Source organism: Protopterus annectens, chromosome 5.part0 (assembly GCF_019279795.1).
Source record: "Protopterus annectens isolate FY-2018-M chromosome 5.part0, PAN1.0, whole genome shotgun sequence".
Lineage (NCBI taxonomy): Eukaryota > Metazoa > Chordata > Ceratodontiformes > Protopteridae > Protopterus > Protopterus annectens.
In genome coordinates this window covers 1,096,446,538-1,096,464,177 of record NC_056735.1, presented here as the reverse complement: position 1 = coordinate 1,096,464,177, position 17,640 = coordinate 1,096,446,538, and the positions used below count along the sequence as shown (strand labels likewise).

Genomic DNA, 17,640 nt, shown 5'->3' with positions numbered 1-17,640 from the left:
CCATTAGAGTCGTGACCCAGTAATTATGGTGCCCAAGGTAAAATCTTTAATCCCATTGAGTCTAACACAGGCAGGTTGGTACTGCTGGTTATTCTCAGCATATCCCTCATTTGGTGTCCCCCTTCCTTTTGTGTTTATGCTCTCCCTTGTTTGTTGTTCAGTCCTTATCATCACCATTGTCTTCCCCTCTTTTTGCTTGATATCTGCTTGCTATGCTCTCTATTCCTCAGTCTGTTAGCACCTCTTCTGTCAGTCTTGTCTGTCTGTGTTTATGTACCACTGGTACCTACCATTAACCTATTTCTGTTCCTTCAAATATCCTTCCTTTCTTCCCCATCTTATCTTCCTTCTATATATAAAATGTGCACCATCTATAAAAAAAAATTTCCTTCCCCACCCCCTTCTTCATTTCTTAGCAGTTCCACTGGTTCCCTATTATTTTAGCGAACGCAATGAATTGTGAACGCTGTTTAGTTGAATGTCATTACGTGAAATGGCAAAATGCCGAAAGCACGGAACAACAAATTTTTTTCCTAGGGAAAAAAAAATCACTGGGCCATTTTCGTGACTTTGCCATTTCCTTCACTGTGGTGCGATCTCAGAGTTTGCCATTTTCTTCACTGTGGTGCGATCTCAGAGTTGATATATTTAAGTAGGGGGTGTGGTTAGCAAAGCCCACCCACTTTATTTTGTGTTTTGATTTTTTTTTTTAATGGATCAGCTATTTTTTCCCCCAGGGAAAAAAATTGCTGATCCGTGTGTTCGACATTTTGGGTTTTCAGGGATTGTTGGTTGATTATATAGCGTTCGCAATTCAGTGCATTCGCTTATATAATATAGACCCATTCCACTTGGGTACCCCCTTTTCATAACTGTTATGTACTCCCATTTCCATCCTTTAATTTAGTCAGAAAATAGACAAAACCACTGTATTGAGCCATTTAAGGCTGCTGTGTCTCCCTTTCCTGTCTTGGCAGTTTCTCTGCGAGTGTGAACTCACTGATCTGATTCGAGAAGTGTATATATGCCATGTTTACAACAGTTTCTGTTTGCATTTGTTGGCTGCCACTGGAGAGTACATGCCCTGAGCATGAACCTGTTTTTTTAAGTATCTGCTCTGCTGATGCAGCTATTTCATGACATTCATCTTTAGTGAACCACTGGCCACATGATGCCTGATAAGTAATTTTAATTTTTAAAAATAAAATAAATAAAATAAAATGTCTAAGTCCTACCAGTCTGTAATCTGTTGTCTCTATATGTAAATATATCCAGCTAGACTAGCCCGGTTAACAAATGTAAAATAAATAAATAAATAAATAAATAAATAAGTAAATACCTGCCGACACAGCGAGATTGTTCCTGACATGTTTCTGAATGCCAAGGTATACCATGTCCGTAGGAGGGACTTCTATACTCAGTAGGCCATTACAAGTATGTGCGTTTCTGTCTCAACCCTCAATTAACCTTTTCACTCTATTGGGATACAATGACTGCTATACTAAAGGGACTGCTGGTTGCATGCCATAAAGTATTCCATCTTCTGACCCCTGCAGCCAAAATAACCAGAACTAAAAGAACTGTGTTACCAGTTTTGGAATATAGTGTACTATTGGTCACTACAAGCTGTTTTTTTCATCTGCAGTAGACTACAAGTGGCTTTAATAAAAAACTGTAGAGTCATATTTCAGACCTCCCCCAGAATTAAGCATGGGTACATTACACTCAGAAAGGCTGGAATTTTTCCAGATGACCAGACGTTAAAAACAGATTCCTGTTCCCTGATTTAAAAATACTTTATCTGATGTTGTCGATCTTCATTTATTCTTGACAGATGGGGAGGATCGGTTCTGATCCTTGGAACCTGCCCGGCCATTATACAGCTTGCAACAGCCAAAAGCTCTCAAGCCAAGTCTCTACCCATTACCTCAGATCTCGTTTGCCTCTCTGTCAGCAAGACACATCAGCCTTCTTTCAGCTAAGTATTGCCTTATTTTTCTACTTTTAGTGAGAAAGTTAAATCTTTCACCTTAAACTCCTTCCTGTTCTATTGTTTCTTCTTCCATCATACTTCTAAATTACTGTATTTCCCTTCTCTACCCACCCTTTATCTTACCCATTGGGTTTTTTCTTCATACTATTGTTGGTATTAACCTTTTCTACCTCAGGTAATCTTATCTACCAAGTTGGTAGATTGCTCCGCTTCTTCTTTCCTCTTGTGTGCGTGTGGGTGTACGTGTGTTTTTTTTCTTTTCAGGCTTATTTTTATTTTCACCCTTCATTTTTGGATATGTCTGACAAACCAACCATGACTTGAAAAATCTCCTGGCAAACCCCCTAAGAGTACGTCAGGTTTCCAACGTTGTAAAGACTGTGATAGCAAGATGCACAATTCTGATGGGCATCTTTCTTGTGTATATTGCTTAGGGGCACCTCATAGATTACATACTTGTGACTCCTCAGCATCATCAGCCTCTGCGATGCCATCATCTGCCTTGTTGGCACCAACATCTATGGTTACTGTCTCAGCACTGATGTCACCTATTTCAGTGCAACCTGCTACATCAGCACCAACACAATTTCAATCTACTCTCTTGGCACCAAAACCTATATTAGAAGTGCCCAGGACAGGATATTCTCCTACAGTAGATCCCTATGTAGGACAAGTACTAAGTCCATTTTTAGAATGCTTTGAGTTTGGTGTGGACCTCCAGGAGTCTTTCAGAATTGGATATCGTTAGTTTGATAGATCAGCTGTAACTGGCCAGAGGTATCCCTGCCGCTTCTCATCCCCTTTTCCCATCTGCATTGGTGTTCTTTTCTCCTGGGATTTCTAATTATCCTTCTCTGACTACGACGGCAGTTTCGGAGCCCAACACTTCAATACCCCTGGTACTACCTGTCTGGGTATCGTTAGATGTATCTGCCTTGGTGACAGAAGTTGCAGTGACCTCTTCGGTTCCTGTTTCGGAGCTTACTGAGTCTCAGGGTCTTGACCCCTCCATTGGCTCCATGGTTCCCAGATTGGCACCCACTTTGGGTACGATGGCGATCTCAATTTCAGAAAACTTGGCGGTTGCGGGTCCTTCCCTGGCTCCAACCTTGGAGAGTGGTTCCCCGGAGTGGAGTGTGACCTCTGTTCTGAGGTGTCTTTTTCAGTTCTGGGCTCCCAGTCCTCTTCAGGGGCTGCTGCCTTTTAGATTATGGAGAGGGTCTTAACCTCTACAGGCTCCCAACTGGTCCCACCCACATCAGAATGCCATGTTTCTCTTTCTTCTGGTCCAGAGTCGACACCTATCTCTATCACAGGACAGTGAGCACCAAAGCTTCAAGTTACCCATGTACAGGGTCCTTCTTCTTTGGAGTCCTCCCAGAGATTCCCACTGAGGAGCCTCCTCGAAAAAGAACTTGTAAGAGGAAACTTCTGGAGAAGAATCCGTTACAGAAGACACTGATTTTGATGAAGGGGGGGTTCCCCATGGTCACCCCCGGAGGATGTCTCCTTTGGAGACATCCTAGAGATTTTGAAACAGAGAGGCAACTGGAAGTCCCAAGACACATCCTCTGAGGAAACTGTGTACTTGCAAGCCTTCTGTGCTCGGCCATCTACCTCCTGCATATCCCCACCCACTAATGACCTGGTAAAACTAGTCACGCAACAGACTTTGAAGGTTACAGATGCCATAGAACCTATCCCCCGAGAATGGACAAAATATTATCCCCACTGGAAGACCACTAATATTGGGCAAAGGGTTTGTCAGTAGATGCCATGGTGGTGGTGGCAGCCACTAAAAAGGAACTAGCCAACAAGAGTCCCTCTGTTTATCTTCCTACCAGGGAGCCCAGGACGATGGACAGATTTGGAAATCCTGTCTATGCTTCATCAACCTTCGTATTTAGGTCCTTAAATTTTATGGTACATTTTACAAGACTCCAGAGAGAACTGATTAAGGAATTATCAGAAACTCTAGCTGGGGCTGTGTCCAGCAAGGTACAAGATATGGTTACCTCTCAGCTAGCCACCCTGGAGTCTATTTTGAACTTGTCCATGCAATTCATTGCCCATGCAGTTGTAGGGACAACCAGGGTAGCAGGTTCCGGCGTTGCCATTAGGTGACATGCCTGGATACACTTGTGTGACTTCGCAGAGCCCTTCAAGTCTTCCTTTGTCAGTGTTCCATTTGGTGGTTCTTCCCTGTTTGGCCGTAAAGTTAGACACACTCACCAAATGTGAAAAGTATGGTAAAACCCTGTCTGCCGTGGGCATTTGTTTTTCTACTCCTCAACAATCCTTCTCCAGGAATCAGAGGAGTGGGAAAATGTGGTTCAAAAAGTCTCGGGGACCTTTCCATGACACACGTGACAGCAGTTCCCTTCGAGGCAGAGGGGGGAGCTCAGATGGAAGACACCAACCCCGAGGCAGAGGTAGCCCATGAAACCAGGGGTTCAGAGATTCCTTCTCTGGACAGCCTTACCAGCGCTCTCTAAAGGAGCAATTGCATATATCTGGAAGCAGTTGGGGGGGGGGGGGACTTTCTGTGCACCTTTCAGCCTGGCATCAAATAACCCATTCATGGGTGCTGAAGATCATTCCCAGAGGCTACAGTATCCCCTTTAGTATAATTCCTCACTCTCAAAGGAAAATCCCGGATGTTCTACCCCATCAAAGGGATGAAGCCACCCAAGAGATGCACAGGTCGCTTCAAAACAGAGTCATCCAAGAAGTCCCACCAGACCAGCTAAAATCCGGATTCTACTCAAGATTCTTTTTAGTGTCAAAATGACGGGACTGGAGTCCAGTACCAGACCTCAGCCTTTTAAACAAATTTGTCCAGCAGACAAAAATGTCCTTCTATTCACATGTTGCAGTATTCTGTACATATGTTTTTTTTTTCTCTTGCTATCTGAATGTCTGGCCAGTATAGAAAAGATTTCAGTCACTGTATGGTGCGTGGGATGTCTGACGTGGCTAGTAGAGCGTGGGCCATAAAAATGATGTCTGCACGCACCAGACCTCAGAACTTCTCAGCCGCCAGTCGAACATCAGGTTTTCCTGCCTTCCCAGCCGTCAGATTCTAGAGAAATCAGATAAGAACCTACTTTTCAGTCATTGTTTTCTAATGCTTGTTCATGTCATCCAGAAAGGGCAAGTGTAAGTGCGGCCATCAGATACCTCACAAGGACGCCCATGATCAGTGCTTGTTTTGTTTAGGTAGGTCGGACGATTACAAGGCCTTCCCCGTCTGCCAGGCGTTTGTGCCTAAAACTCTCCATAGCCAACTCCATGTCCTTAAACTTATATTTAGAAAACCAACACACTGAAACAGTTAGCATTAGGTATGGAGGGTTCTGCCAACTTGTCTGCCAAAAAATCTCTTAGCCTCTGTTATGAATGTATATACTTCTCTCTATGGTTTACACTTACTTTTTAATTAAACTCTTCTTGAATGTTTTTACTAAAGTATAATCTCTCCAATCTTGTACTGTAAAGAAATTTGAGTTAATGTGCTTACTTATTAATATTTTTTAATTACTAGAATTTAGAATAAACCTTATTTCTGATGTATTTTACTAACTAATTACTTTCTTTATGTAAAAGACTTTGTATTAACTTCAATTCTCCCCGGGCCTCTGCTGAAAATGGAAATGTATCCAGTTGGACTAGCCCGGTAAACAAATGTAAAATAAATAAATAAATGTAAAATAAAATAAATAAAATAAATAAAAGAAGGCAAGACTGTCAGGCCTACTTTTGTCGCTGTGCCTTCTTCATCCAAACCTCAGCCCGTGGCTGACATTGGCCTGGTTGAAGGCTCGGTCTGCACCACTTCAGATACGGCGAGTAACTATACGGAAGGTGCACAATCCTGCATGGAGGGCACGTCCACTGAGGCTTTTCTGACATCCGTTTCAGACGCCGAGGAGGAACCTGCAATTTCAGTAGGACCGTTGGACTCCTCCATTCCTTTGCAGTTGTCTGACACTAGTCCTTCCTCTGTTCAGATGGCTGCTAGGCTGTCCCTCAAAAGGAAGGAAAAGAGGAAGCATGTATCCCCTGTTAGAGATAGTACTCTGGAGTGGCAGGCTTTCAGTCAAAGCCTCTTTAATGCCTTTATGGCCTTACGTCCTACCACATATGGGAATTCCATTTTTCCTCCTCTAATCCTGAGCCCCAGGCCTCAGACCTCAGATCCCTCTCAGATGGAAGAGGATGAATTCTCTGATTCTTCTTTTGAAGAATAACTCTCCTATGCCTCCCAGCTGCCTTCCCCCTGGGATATGGTTCCCCAGAGGAAGAATCTGTTGACCCAGACTCTGCAGTAGAGGATCTAACCTTTTGGGAAACTGTAGCTAAAATGAAGGAAAATTTCAAGTGGGAATCATCAGAAATGACAGAGGTACAAAAAGGTATTATGACCTCATCCAGCTGGATTCCCCAACCCCTACTGCTTTTCCGGATGCCTTCTCGGCAGCATCCTTGAACATGGACTCTCAGCCCCCTGCCCCACGCAGACCTGGTAGGTTTTATAAAGTCCCTGAGACTGCAAAATTCCTAATAAATTGTCCAGTTGCAGACCCTGCAACAATTTTCATTTCTACTGACAAAGCTTTGAAACGACTGCCTTCTACCACCCTCCTCCCTGCTTACAAGGACAAGAAAACCATGGAGCGCTTGGGTAAGATAATATATACTTCTGCCACTGTGGCTTTCAGAGCAAGTAATTACCAGATACACATGGCTAACTATGCCTTATCCCTTTTGTGGAAGATTTTCAAGGAATTTTCTGACTCCCCTGACTCAGCCAAAGCTCAACTGTGTTCCCTAGCTGCCATTACCTCTCAGGTTACCAGGCACTCTATCAAGTGCAGCTATGATTCTGCTGCTGAGGCCTCAGCCAGGTCAGCAGCATCAGCATCTGCCTTAAGAAGGTATTCCTGGCTAATCCCCAACCCCTACCAGATGATTTTAGAGCTAAGCTGGTAGATGCTCCTTTGGACAATACAGCCCTGTTTGGAGCAAAAGTGGCAGATTTATTCAAGTCTTCGCAACAAAAGGGGAAAGAGATGCAAGATTTAAAACATCTACTGGTCTCCCCTATTTCAAAATTTCAGAGGAATTATCCAGCTAAAACTCAATTTATCAGGAAACACTCATGGCCTGCTAGCTCTACTAGGCCTAGGAAAAACTCCAGGAAGCAACCCACTCCTACCAGAGCCACCCCATCTACCAGCCGGTGACTGCCCTTTCAAGACAGGGCAGGTAGTGTGTGGCTACCTGCCAACCTTGGATGCCCCACCTCCTCCCTCTAGCCCTCTCTCATTATGTCTCTCTCACTGTCTCCAAGTGTGGAGACTGATCACTTCAGACAAGTGGATCCTTTCTATAATAGAAAACAAGTACTTCATGACCTGGGTCTCCCCAACAAAGGGAAAGGGAATCACATAGCTCACAAAAGAACAACTTCCCCTCTTACAACCAGTGCTAAACAACCTTATGACTCAAGGCGCCATTCATACAGTTCCACTGTCTACATTGAGAAGAGGCTTCTACCCCAAGATTTTCCTGGTTCCAAGAAAAGACGGTACCTGGAGGCCAGTTCTGGACCTCTCACTTCTCAAGCTATTCCTTCAGGTACCAACCTTCATTGCTTTCCTTGCCAACTCTCTGCCAGCTCCTCCTCCCTCTTGGGTTCATGGCCACCTTGGACATCAAGGATGCCTACCTTCACATCCCTATAACCCCCAGTTTCAGGAAATACCTGAGGTTCTCTGTGGGCTCTTCTCACTTTCAGTTCTCAGCCTTGCCAGTTGGACTTTCCACGGCACCCAGAGTCTTCACCAAATGTCTGGCTCCAGTTATTGCCTTCTGCAGGACAAGTCTAGATATTCCCTTATTTGGATGACCTGCTCATTGAGGCAGAGTGCCGACAGACCCTCCTGCAACACTTAGAAGTTACCATTACACTCCTACAGTCCCTGGGGTTTCAGATCAATTTCCCAATATCCAAACTGGAACCTACAGAAATCATAGTCTTCTTTGGATGCAGGATCCATACAGACATCATGAAAGCCTACCTTCTGCCCCAAAAGGTGGAAAGCTTGACACAGTACCTACTTCTGTTTCTTCACACACAGAAATGACCACAAGGCAGTACCTCGGGCTTCTGGGCTACATGCCGTCCACTATACCCATGCTACCTTTAGCAAGACTCCACATGAGGAAACTGCAATGCTACCGCAGGTCAGTTTGAATGCAGCACTTTCATCCCCTCGAGTACAGGGTACCCATCCTGCCCTGTCTCAAACATCAGATATATTGGTGGTTGAATCAGGTGAACCTCAACCCAGGTCTTCCCCTCCAACCATCTCAACTGAAGCAGACCATGTACACAGATGCCTCAAACTTAGGCTGGGGAGCAATTCTGTGGTACCTGAAAGTGCAGGGAGTGTGCCCAATACCAGACAGGAAAGTGCACATTAATATCCGAGAAATGTGGGCAGTATTACTGGCCCTGTGGGCCTTCCAAAGCAGACTTCAACCAAGGCTCCTGAAAAAATTTACAGACAATACCACAGTGCTGTGGTATCTCAATAATCAAGGGGAGACCACATTTTATTTGCTTTGCAGACTAACTCTCCTGGTGTGGGAACTGGCCACCTCCCAGGGGAGTGATCTTACAGGTGGTATACATACCTTCCCCAACAGAGTTTTCAGGCAGACTCCCAGAGCAGATCAATGACAAAGGCACACAAATGGATGCTACACAGGGATGTCTTCCTAGATCTGGTCCACCAGTGGGGTACACCTCAAATAGACGTGTTTGCCTCCTCCATCAACAAGCAACTTCTCTCCTTCTGCACCAGACTACCAGAACCACAGGCTAAGACAACAGATGCCTTTTCAGTTTCCTGGAAGGGGATGATTCTCTATGCATCCCCCCTTCCCCCCTTGTTCAAAAGGTCCTGCTGAAGATCCAGCAGGACAGACCAAAAATCTTGCTGGTGATTCCCTACTGGCTGAGACAGCATTGGTTTCCCCTCCTTTTATAACTATCCAAGGGCAATCACCACAAGCTACCCCTCGGAGTGGACCTTCTCACACAGCACAAGGGAACCCAAATCCGCCCACAGTGGCAATCTCTTCACCTCACTCTGTGGATGATAGGATTCTGATCCATTTCAGACTCCTTTATGATGAGGACGTGCTCACTGTCCTGCAAGAGGCCAGGAAACCAAATACCAGGAAATCTTACTTATCAAAGTGGAAAAGATTATTCATATGGTATCTCAAAAGGCAGTTGGACCCCGTTGCAAACTGAGACTTCTCTAGTACTGTCTTACCTGTGTAAACTTTTGCAGACAGGGTTAGCATTCTCATCCATTAAGACCCATTTGTCTGTCATTTCTGCATGTCTCCCTCTGGATCCCCCCTTAGCTTCCACCTGCAGAGCTGTTCATTAAAGGGGTACTTCATCTCAGGCCACCAAGGAAACCTTCTCCCTCTCCATGAGACCTGAACTATGTTTTAGAGAAGCTCACACTGCCCTCATTCGAACCAGCTGCCAAAGCTTCCCTAAAACATTGCACATGGAAGACTGTTCTCCTTGTGGCCTTGAGCTCAGCTAGAAGAGTGTCGGAGTTGCAAACCCTCATGGCTATTCCACCCTTCCAATATTCCACTCAGCCAGGGTAACTCTTAGAACTAACCCTTCCTTCATGCCCAAGGTGGCTAATCTTTTTTTAAACCAAGCCATCCAACTACCCACCTTCTTCCCCAATCCCCAGGGAGATAGTGAGAGAATACTTCATTCCCTGGATGTGCACAAACAACTCCGATTTTATCTGCACAAAACCAGGTCCATCATACTCGCTGACCAACTGTTTATCTCCTTCCACCCCAGGGCCCTAGGGAAAGCAGTATCTAAACAAACTATTTCAACATGGATTTCCAAAGCTGTCACCTTCTGCTACAAACACCACGGGAAACCCCTGCAAGGTACTGTCAAAGCACACTCCACCAGGGCAGTGGCCTTTTCTGGGGCCTTCTTCAGGGATTTGGACACATCCACTATACTTAAAGAAGCAATTTGGTCTTCTGTGCCTACCTTCACCAAACATTACAGGCTAGACCACATTTCCAGGGCCAGAGCTGGATTTGCCAGGGCTATCCTCCATGGACACTTGGAAAATTCTACTAGGCCACCTCCCCCTTCCTCACAGTGAGCTGCCCTCCTTTCCTTCCTCAAAATCATCAACTCTGCTCGCGACTCTGGTAACATAGTTTCTACCCTCCTCCTCGACTTACCCAAGGCCTTCGATACTGTCTCCCATCAACTCCTGCTTTCTAAGCCCTCTCATCTTAATCTTTCCTCTTCTTCTATCAAATGGTTCACCAGCTATCTTTCAGCCAGGGAACAAACTGTAAAATGGAACTACTGTACTTCCTCTTTCCTTCACACCCCAACAGAAGTACCTGAAGGCTCTATACTGGGTCCCTTACTATTTAATATTTTTATCAATGATTTCCACCAAAAGATCACCAATGCTAAACTCGTGCAATATGCAGACGACTCTACTATCATCTGCTCTGCTAAAACTCTACCCATATTAACAAACCTTACTCAAGAGGCCTTCTCCTCCATTGAGTCCTGTATGCTTGACAACCATCTAGCCCTTGATGCCGCCAAATCCAAAATAATGATTTGAAATAGTTCCCCATGCAAAACTTCTGGGCGTCCTTATGGATGACCAGCTAAAGTTTGACGTCCACCTACAAACCAATATAAAAAAAAAAACATCAAAAACTCAGAATGCTTTATTGACACACACGCTACCGCTTTCATCCAGACAACTCCTATCTACCATCTACCTTAGCCCCTCCCTTTTGTATGGAGCACCACTACTAAGTAATCTCCAATCAACCCTGAAATCTAAACTATCCTAATGCTATAATAACATTTCTAAGTTTGCCACAGGATCCAAATCCTCCACTCATCATTGTAACTCCCTCCATGCACTAAACTGTTTGGAACTCCCAGACTACCTAACTTTCATTCAACTAACAGTAGTACACAAGCTCATTTTTAAACCCTCTAGCTGTCCATCACTCTCCTCTTCCTTAAAACTTCACCAGCCACACACAACACTTAGATCCACAAATCAAAACCTCTTGGAACTTCACAAACCTTTACATTCACCAGGGCAACTCTCCCTTCCTAGATTGTGGAACTCTCTTCCCCCTCACATTAGAACTACCCAGAATCTCCCTTCCTTTAAAACCTTACTCCACTCTCCTCTCTCTGGGAATGCTCCTGCACTCATCCTACCTGAATCCTGACATCTATCTCTTTCTTGTCCTACTCTAAACTCTGCCTTTGCTTAAATTCTTTTGTCTACAATTATGATGTGCTAAATGAGCATTAATTTGTTTGTTCTTGTAAATATCTATAAGTGTTTAACTTAGTTCTTATATTTGAATTGTTTTTAGTTCATGTGTTTCTCTTATATGCTGTACTCTTGTATTTCTGTCTGGAGCTTTTCTCCCTGGGCCTCCATTGAAAATGGGCTACCTTGGCCCAATGGACTTTCTCGGTTAACAAACTGAAATAAATAAAATAAATAAATCCATATGTACGGAATACTGCAGCATGTGAATAGAAGGACATAGAAAAGTTGTGCAAAATCATCATAACCATAGATGTCCTTCTCATCCATGTTGCAGTATTCCTTCCCACCCACCTACCCCTCCTGTTATATGACAGTTCCCTTTTTGGATGGCACAGGACTGGCATTACCCTTATAAGGACTGGTTCTGACTGGGGCTCTCAGTTCTGAGGTCTGGTACATGTTCTGCTAGCCATGTCAGACATCCCATGCACCGTACAGTAACTGAAATCTTTTGTATAATGGTCGGACGTTCTGGTACCAAGAGGAGAAAACCCCATATCTACAAAATACCGCAACATGGAAGAGAAGGACATCTATGGTTATGGTAAGATTTTACATAACATTTCTTTCCGGATGGTCCCGGTTCAATCTGTCCTCCTTTTTATGGAAAAAGGCGATTGGATGTGCTTTATAGACCTTCAAAATGCATATTATCACATAAAAATAGACAAGTGCTCAAGAAGGTTTCTCCACTTTCACCTGGGAGCCAGTCATTATCAGTTCAGAGTGCTACCATTTGGTCTCGCCACAGCCTCTGGGGTGTACACCAAATGTATGGCAATCGTCATGGCCCACGTAAGATTACATGGATTCTGGGTGTTTCCTTATCTAGAAGACTAGCTTCCCACTGCCCCCACCAGGCATCTGCTGATTCAGAACTTGGGCTTCGTTACACTTCTCTTCAGACAGCTCAGCATAACAGTAAACTATGAAAAATCTCAGCTGTCCCCTGCTCAAGACTTTGAGTACATTGGGGCATGACTCGATACAGTCTCCTGCATAGCCTGTCTACCATGTCACAGGCTTCAGAAAATAAAATGCCAAGTTCACTACATATTATCAAGGAGAAAAGTACCTGCTCTCCTTGTTCTGCAAACCCTGGGTTCCATGGCATCAGCTATCACCTTAGTTCCCATGGCACAGTTTCATATGAGAATATTTCAATGGCTTCTAGCCTCACAGTGAGCCATTCTTTCTCACCCATTAAGTCACTCCATTTTAATAACACAAACTTGCAAGAATGACCTGTCTTGGTGGATGGAGTCAGAAGAAATTTTGATGAGATTACCCTTTATCCCCCCCAACCAAAGGCCGTAGTGACCATGGATGTCTCCCACATGGGGGGGGGGGGGCATTATTTGGGAAAGACAGTCCAAGGCACTTAGTTTCCCCAAGAGGCCTACTTGCACATCAATGTCCTGGAGATGAGAGCAGTGCCCTTAGCATTGCAAGCCTTTCAGAATCTTCCTCTGAGAATAGTTGCAATCCAGTCGGACAACATGTCGGTAGTGTAGTACATCAACAAGCAAGGGGGAACCAAATCCTACCCCCTCTGCTGGAAAGCTGTCAGAATTTGGCAATGGGCAATATCTTCCAACTGCTTTCTTGTGGCAGTGCACATCCCGGGGAGTTCCAACGTGATAGCGGACAAGTTCAGCCGACGAATATTACTGCCTCACGAGTGGTCTCTGAATCCCAAAGTGATAAAACAGATATTTTGCCGATGGAGTGAACCTTGCTGTGACCTATTTGCCCTCCCCGATAAACAACAAATGCAGCACGTACTTTGCCCTGCTCCCTCCACAGAGAGAGTCACCCAGATACGCTCTCCTACTAGATTGGCACCTGGGTCTCCTTTATGGATTTTCCACAATTCCTCTCATTCCTCGTTTTCTGAAGATTGCAATCCAGAGTAATCCTCATTGTTCCATTCTAGCACAGGCAAGCTTGGTTTCCCTTCCTATGGCCTCATTTGGTTCACCGACCTTAGGTTCTGGACCCACCTCCAGATCTACTGTCACACCCCCAAGGACTTTCAGTCCTGCAAACTCACAGCTTGGTTTTTTCCAATTCCAGTAATCGCCAGGCAGTCTACCATTACTTCCCCTGTCCGAAAATTCTTCTGGCTTCTCGTAGACCATCCCCCAGGAAGTTATATGACAGCAAATGGAAAAGATTTGCTGGGCTTCTGAGAATAATCTAGATCCGTTTTCAGCTCCTGTTGAGAACATTTTAGACTTTTTGGTAGATCTTTTTAATCAAGGAGTAGCTGCCTTTACCATCACAGTTACTCTAGCAGCTGTCTCTAATTTACACAGTGGTTATGGTTACCACTCTCTAATCTTCCATCGCTTATGTAAAGTTTTTCTTAAAGGACTCCTTCATATAAAACCCCCATTGAAGGATCCATTACCACCATGGGATCTTAATTTCATTTTGCTACATTTGGTATTACCTCCCTTTGAGCCAGCAGCCACTAGTCAACTCAAATTCCTCCCTGGAAAACCTTTTTTCTAGTTGCCATTACCTCCACCAGAGAAGGATTTCAGAAATACAGACACTTTGTGCAAAACCGCCATATATAATCCTCCATAAGGATAATGTCCTTGAGAACTAATCCTTCCTTTCTTCCTAAGGTGGTCTCTGAATCAAAATCAATCAGTCCATTAATTTATCAGTTTTCTTTCCAAATTTCTCTAACAAGGGTCAGTACTGTCTACATATGCTAGATGTTCACAGACAGCTGAGATTTTATCTGGACAGAACTAAGGGTGGAAGATTTTCAGACCAACTGTTTTCCTTTTCAGGACCAAGGATTGGTAAACCAGTCCCCAAGGTAACCCTGCCAAAATGTTTACGAGATTACATCACCTTTATTTATGATCATAACATTCGTAAATTGCCTGCTCCTGTAAAGGCGCACTCAACGAAACCGATGGCCACTTCAGCTGTTTTTCATTCCAAGGCTTTTCTGGATGAAATGTGTGTGGCAGCCACTTGGGCAATGCCTTTTACTTTTATCACTCATTACAAATTGAATGTGGTCTCCAGAGATCATTTGGTTCTATGGTATTCAGGAATATCCTTTCATAAGACCACCCAGGGTATAGATAGCTGTGGACTTTGTCCCATCTGTCAAGAATAAACAAAGATTGACAACATCAGATAAAGACCTTATGTACTCACCATAACGTTCCATCTGTGTTTGTCGATATTCATTCATTCTTGACATCCTCCCTCCTTACCCCCTCCTTCCAGATATCCTGGAGGATTGTACCCTTGTCATGGGTTTATGCTAGGGTTTTTACCTTGGACATGGCTTCCTCTCTGTTTTTATTATTATTATTAGTATTATTATATTAGATACTTCATCTTACTGCAATTTTGCAAACTCGATCTGAGGTAATGAACACAGGGGCATTGTGGGTAGAGACTTGGCTTGAGAGTGTTTGGCTGGCGTGAGCTGTGTAACAGCTGGGCCGGTTCCGAGGATTGGAACCGATTCCCCATCTGTCAAGAATGAACGAAGATCCACAACACAGATGGAACATAATGCTGTGTACATAACTTCTTTTTTATGAGCATTTTCCCACACTAAGAAAGGTCTAAGATCAGAACCAGACCATTACCCACACCTTATGTACATGTTTTCCAGGATGTTTGAATTAATGCTGCCTCTGTATTCATTACAATGTTTCACAAACGCTTTTCTATTCTTTGGGCAGTCTGGAATATATTATCACTGTCCTTAAGTTTAAACCTAGTCTTTCTTATGCATATCTAAAGGCATGTGGATGTACTGTGTGAGTTGCTGAACTACCCATCTGTAACCATCAGTTATTATAAGTTAGGTCTAGACTGTGCCTATGTACATTGCTCTCTTTACTAAGATGGGAGATTTAGCAGTTGATGTTCACTGTAGTGCTGTTGCTGTTTGTAAGTTTGTCCTTCTGCATTTTTACCTTATATCTGTAATTAGGTTGTACCATGAAGTGATGTCCTTTTGTCCATTTCACTTACGTTAAACTAATGAAATAAAAGGGAGGATCACTTCGTAAACTACCCTCAGGCTCCTTGTTTTGTTAGAGTTAACAGTTTATGTTGAACTTTACAATTGTAGATAACTTTATTCTTGTCACAGGGAAAATTCCTCCACATTGGAGACAGGCCATCATCTCTGTTATTTTAAAAGAGAGAAAGGATCCCTCCTTGGCTTCCTTGTATTAGTCCATCTTGGTATTAAATCAAGACTGTAACATTTTAAAGTAATTCAAAGGAAATAAGTTATCAAATGTGATCCCGGCCTTGATGAATGTGACCATTGTGGTTTTACAAAAGGTAAGCAAAGATTTGACAGTTTGATTTTTTTTTTTTTTTTTATTATGAGGCAAAAAGCCTTGGTTAAGGGACCCAATACAGTGGTGGTGAGCCACAGTGCCAAAAGGAAATTGGCAGGATCTTTTGGGAGTATTTGCTAGGACTCAAGTTTTTCGCTTTCCTAGTTAATCAGTTGATTTTTTTTTCAATGATTTATGTTGAGTCCCTGGTTGGAATAAAAATTAGTGCAAAGCTATCTTCTTTAATTAGATTGGAGAGAGACTCAGCAAGGGTATCCATTATCTTCACTATTATTTTCACATTATCTGAAACCTTTAACACAGTTCATTATGTGATCCATCTGATCTCTGCTTTGATTTGCAACTCCGAGGGAACTAAAGCAACATTGTTAATATTTTGATTATTTTAATAGAACATTTGCACCAACTAATGGTGCTTTTTTTTGTCATTTATCATTTTAAAGTGGTCACTGACTTTTCATGCATGCATTTTTCAAACAGTTTCTGTTCCTGTTAGTAATACTGTGTCTTCCTTTTTTCTTTCTTTTGTTTTTAAGTTTAAAGGCTGAGTGGCTTTATAGCCAAGGGAAAGGCCGATCTTTCCGCCTTGGTCAGCATGTTCAGTTGGTTCAGTATTTAGCATCTGTGTGTCCTCTATCAAGTACACCTGCCTTGCAGAGTGCTGAAGATGCCAAACTTGAGAAAATATTGAACAAGCAAAGGTAGGAGCTTCTTTAATATTTCACATGAAGCATGTTAGCAAAAATCGGTAGTTATTCTTGTCTTGGTGATCAGTGAGCAAAAAAATTTCATCGAAAGTCATGTCAAAAACATTTTAAGCACCGTTCTTATTGTATTTATACTTATGGCAGATAAAGTTACTGAGCACAGTTCTGAAGGCATTCTAAGACTAGAAATGCAGCTTAACAAAACATTACAAAGTCTAAGGAGACACCTGAGGCAGAACGTTTATAACACAGGTTCATTTTTCACAAAGTGACTGGAATGTCAAATTAATAGTCCAGTTGGTTGGAAACAAAATATAACTTTACCTGTTGCTTATTTCTATGAGTAGAAGCATTATAGTCTCTGACAGCCTCTCCAGAAACAGGCTGGCTTTGAAGTACAAGACTGTAGATCTCAGCAAGGCACCAGTTGCAGCTGTAAACTCCATTCTCTTTTTTGCTACCTGCAGCTGCTCCTAGGTCCTGTCCTCCTCCACCTGGTCTACTGCATCTCCTTATGTTCCACCAGACTATGCCTGACCCATGTTAGGGGGCCAGCAAGGTGACTGAGTCATGTGGCACTACTGCTGCATAATGCAAGTTGGTGGGACATGCGTTGGGCATCAGCATTGGCCAACCCTTTCACTTTAGCCACCCCCAGCCAGCACTAAATGTATTGTGTCTCAATCAGTGCATCAGTATGCCCCCTAAGTGACCCACTTCCCCAGGATGGATATGTACATCCTTCTGTCTGTACCATCAAGCTGCCAACATGATAAACTTTGGTTGTATTGGTTATAGTCAGGGTTTTATTGTTCTGTGCCATTGGTGCAGGCTAAAGTCCCTGACTGGGCTGTCACACTCAACAATTTCATGGTCTTCCAGGCAAGCTCTTACTCACTGTGTACCTCTAGTAGGGGAGAAAATTTCCTGATTCTAGCCCTCCAAGCCTTGACTCTCTTATGTCAGCATAATTAGCAATCAATGCATTATCTTGCTAGTACATGGTGTTTACCTAAATTGTTGTAAGAATGTTCCTACCCTCCATACTGCTGTATGCATTGTAAGAATGTTCCTACCCTCCATACTGCTGCATGCATTTTAAAGACGTATTACGCATGTACTAGAAC

At 43.4% G+C, this 17,640-nt stretch overlaps 1 protein-coding gene across 4 annotated transcripts in view; it reads left to right on the top strand.

The window, feature by feature from the left end:
- The window catches only part of CEP97 (centrosomal protein 97), a 2,210,548-nt gene that overhangs the window by 1,017,818 nt on the left and 1,175,090 nt on the right, over positions 1 to 17,640 (top strand). For all 4 annotated transcript variants that reach the window (XM_044070962.1, XM_044070961.1, XM_044070960.1 and 1 more), the window contains one exon: positions 16,343 to 16,507. In XM_044070962.1, coding sequence (XP_043926897.1) covers positions 16,343 to 16,507 — 165 coding nt within the window. The remainder of the gene's footprint in view (positions 1 to 16,342; positions 16,508 to 17,640) is intronic.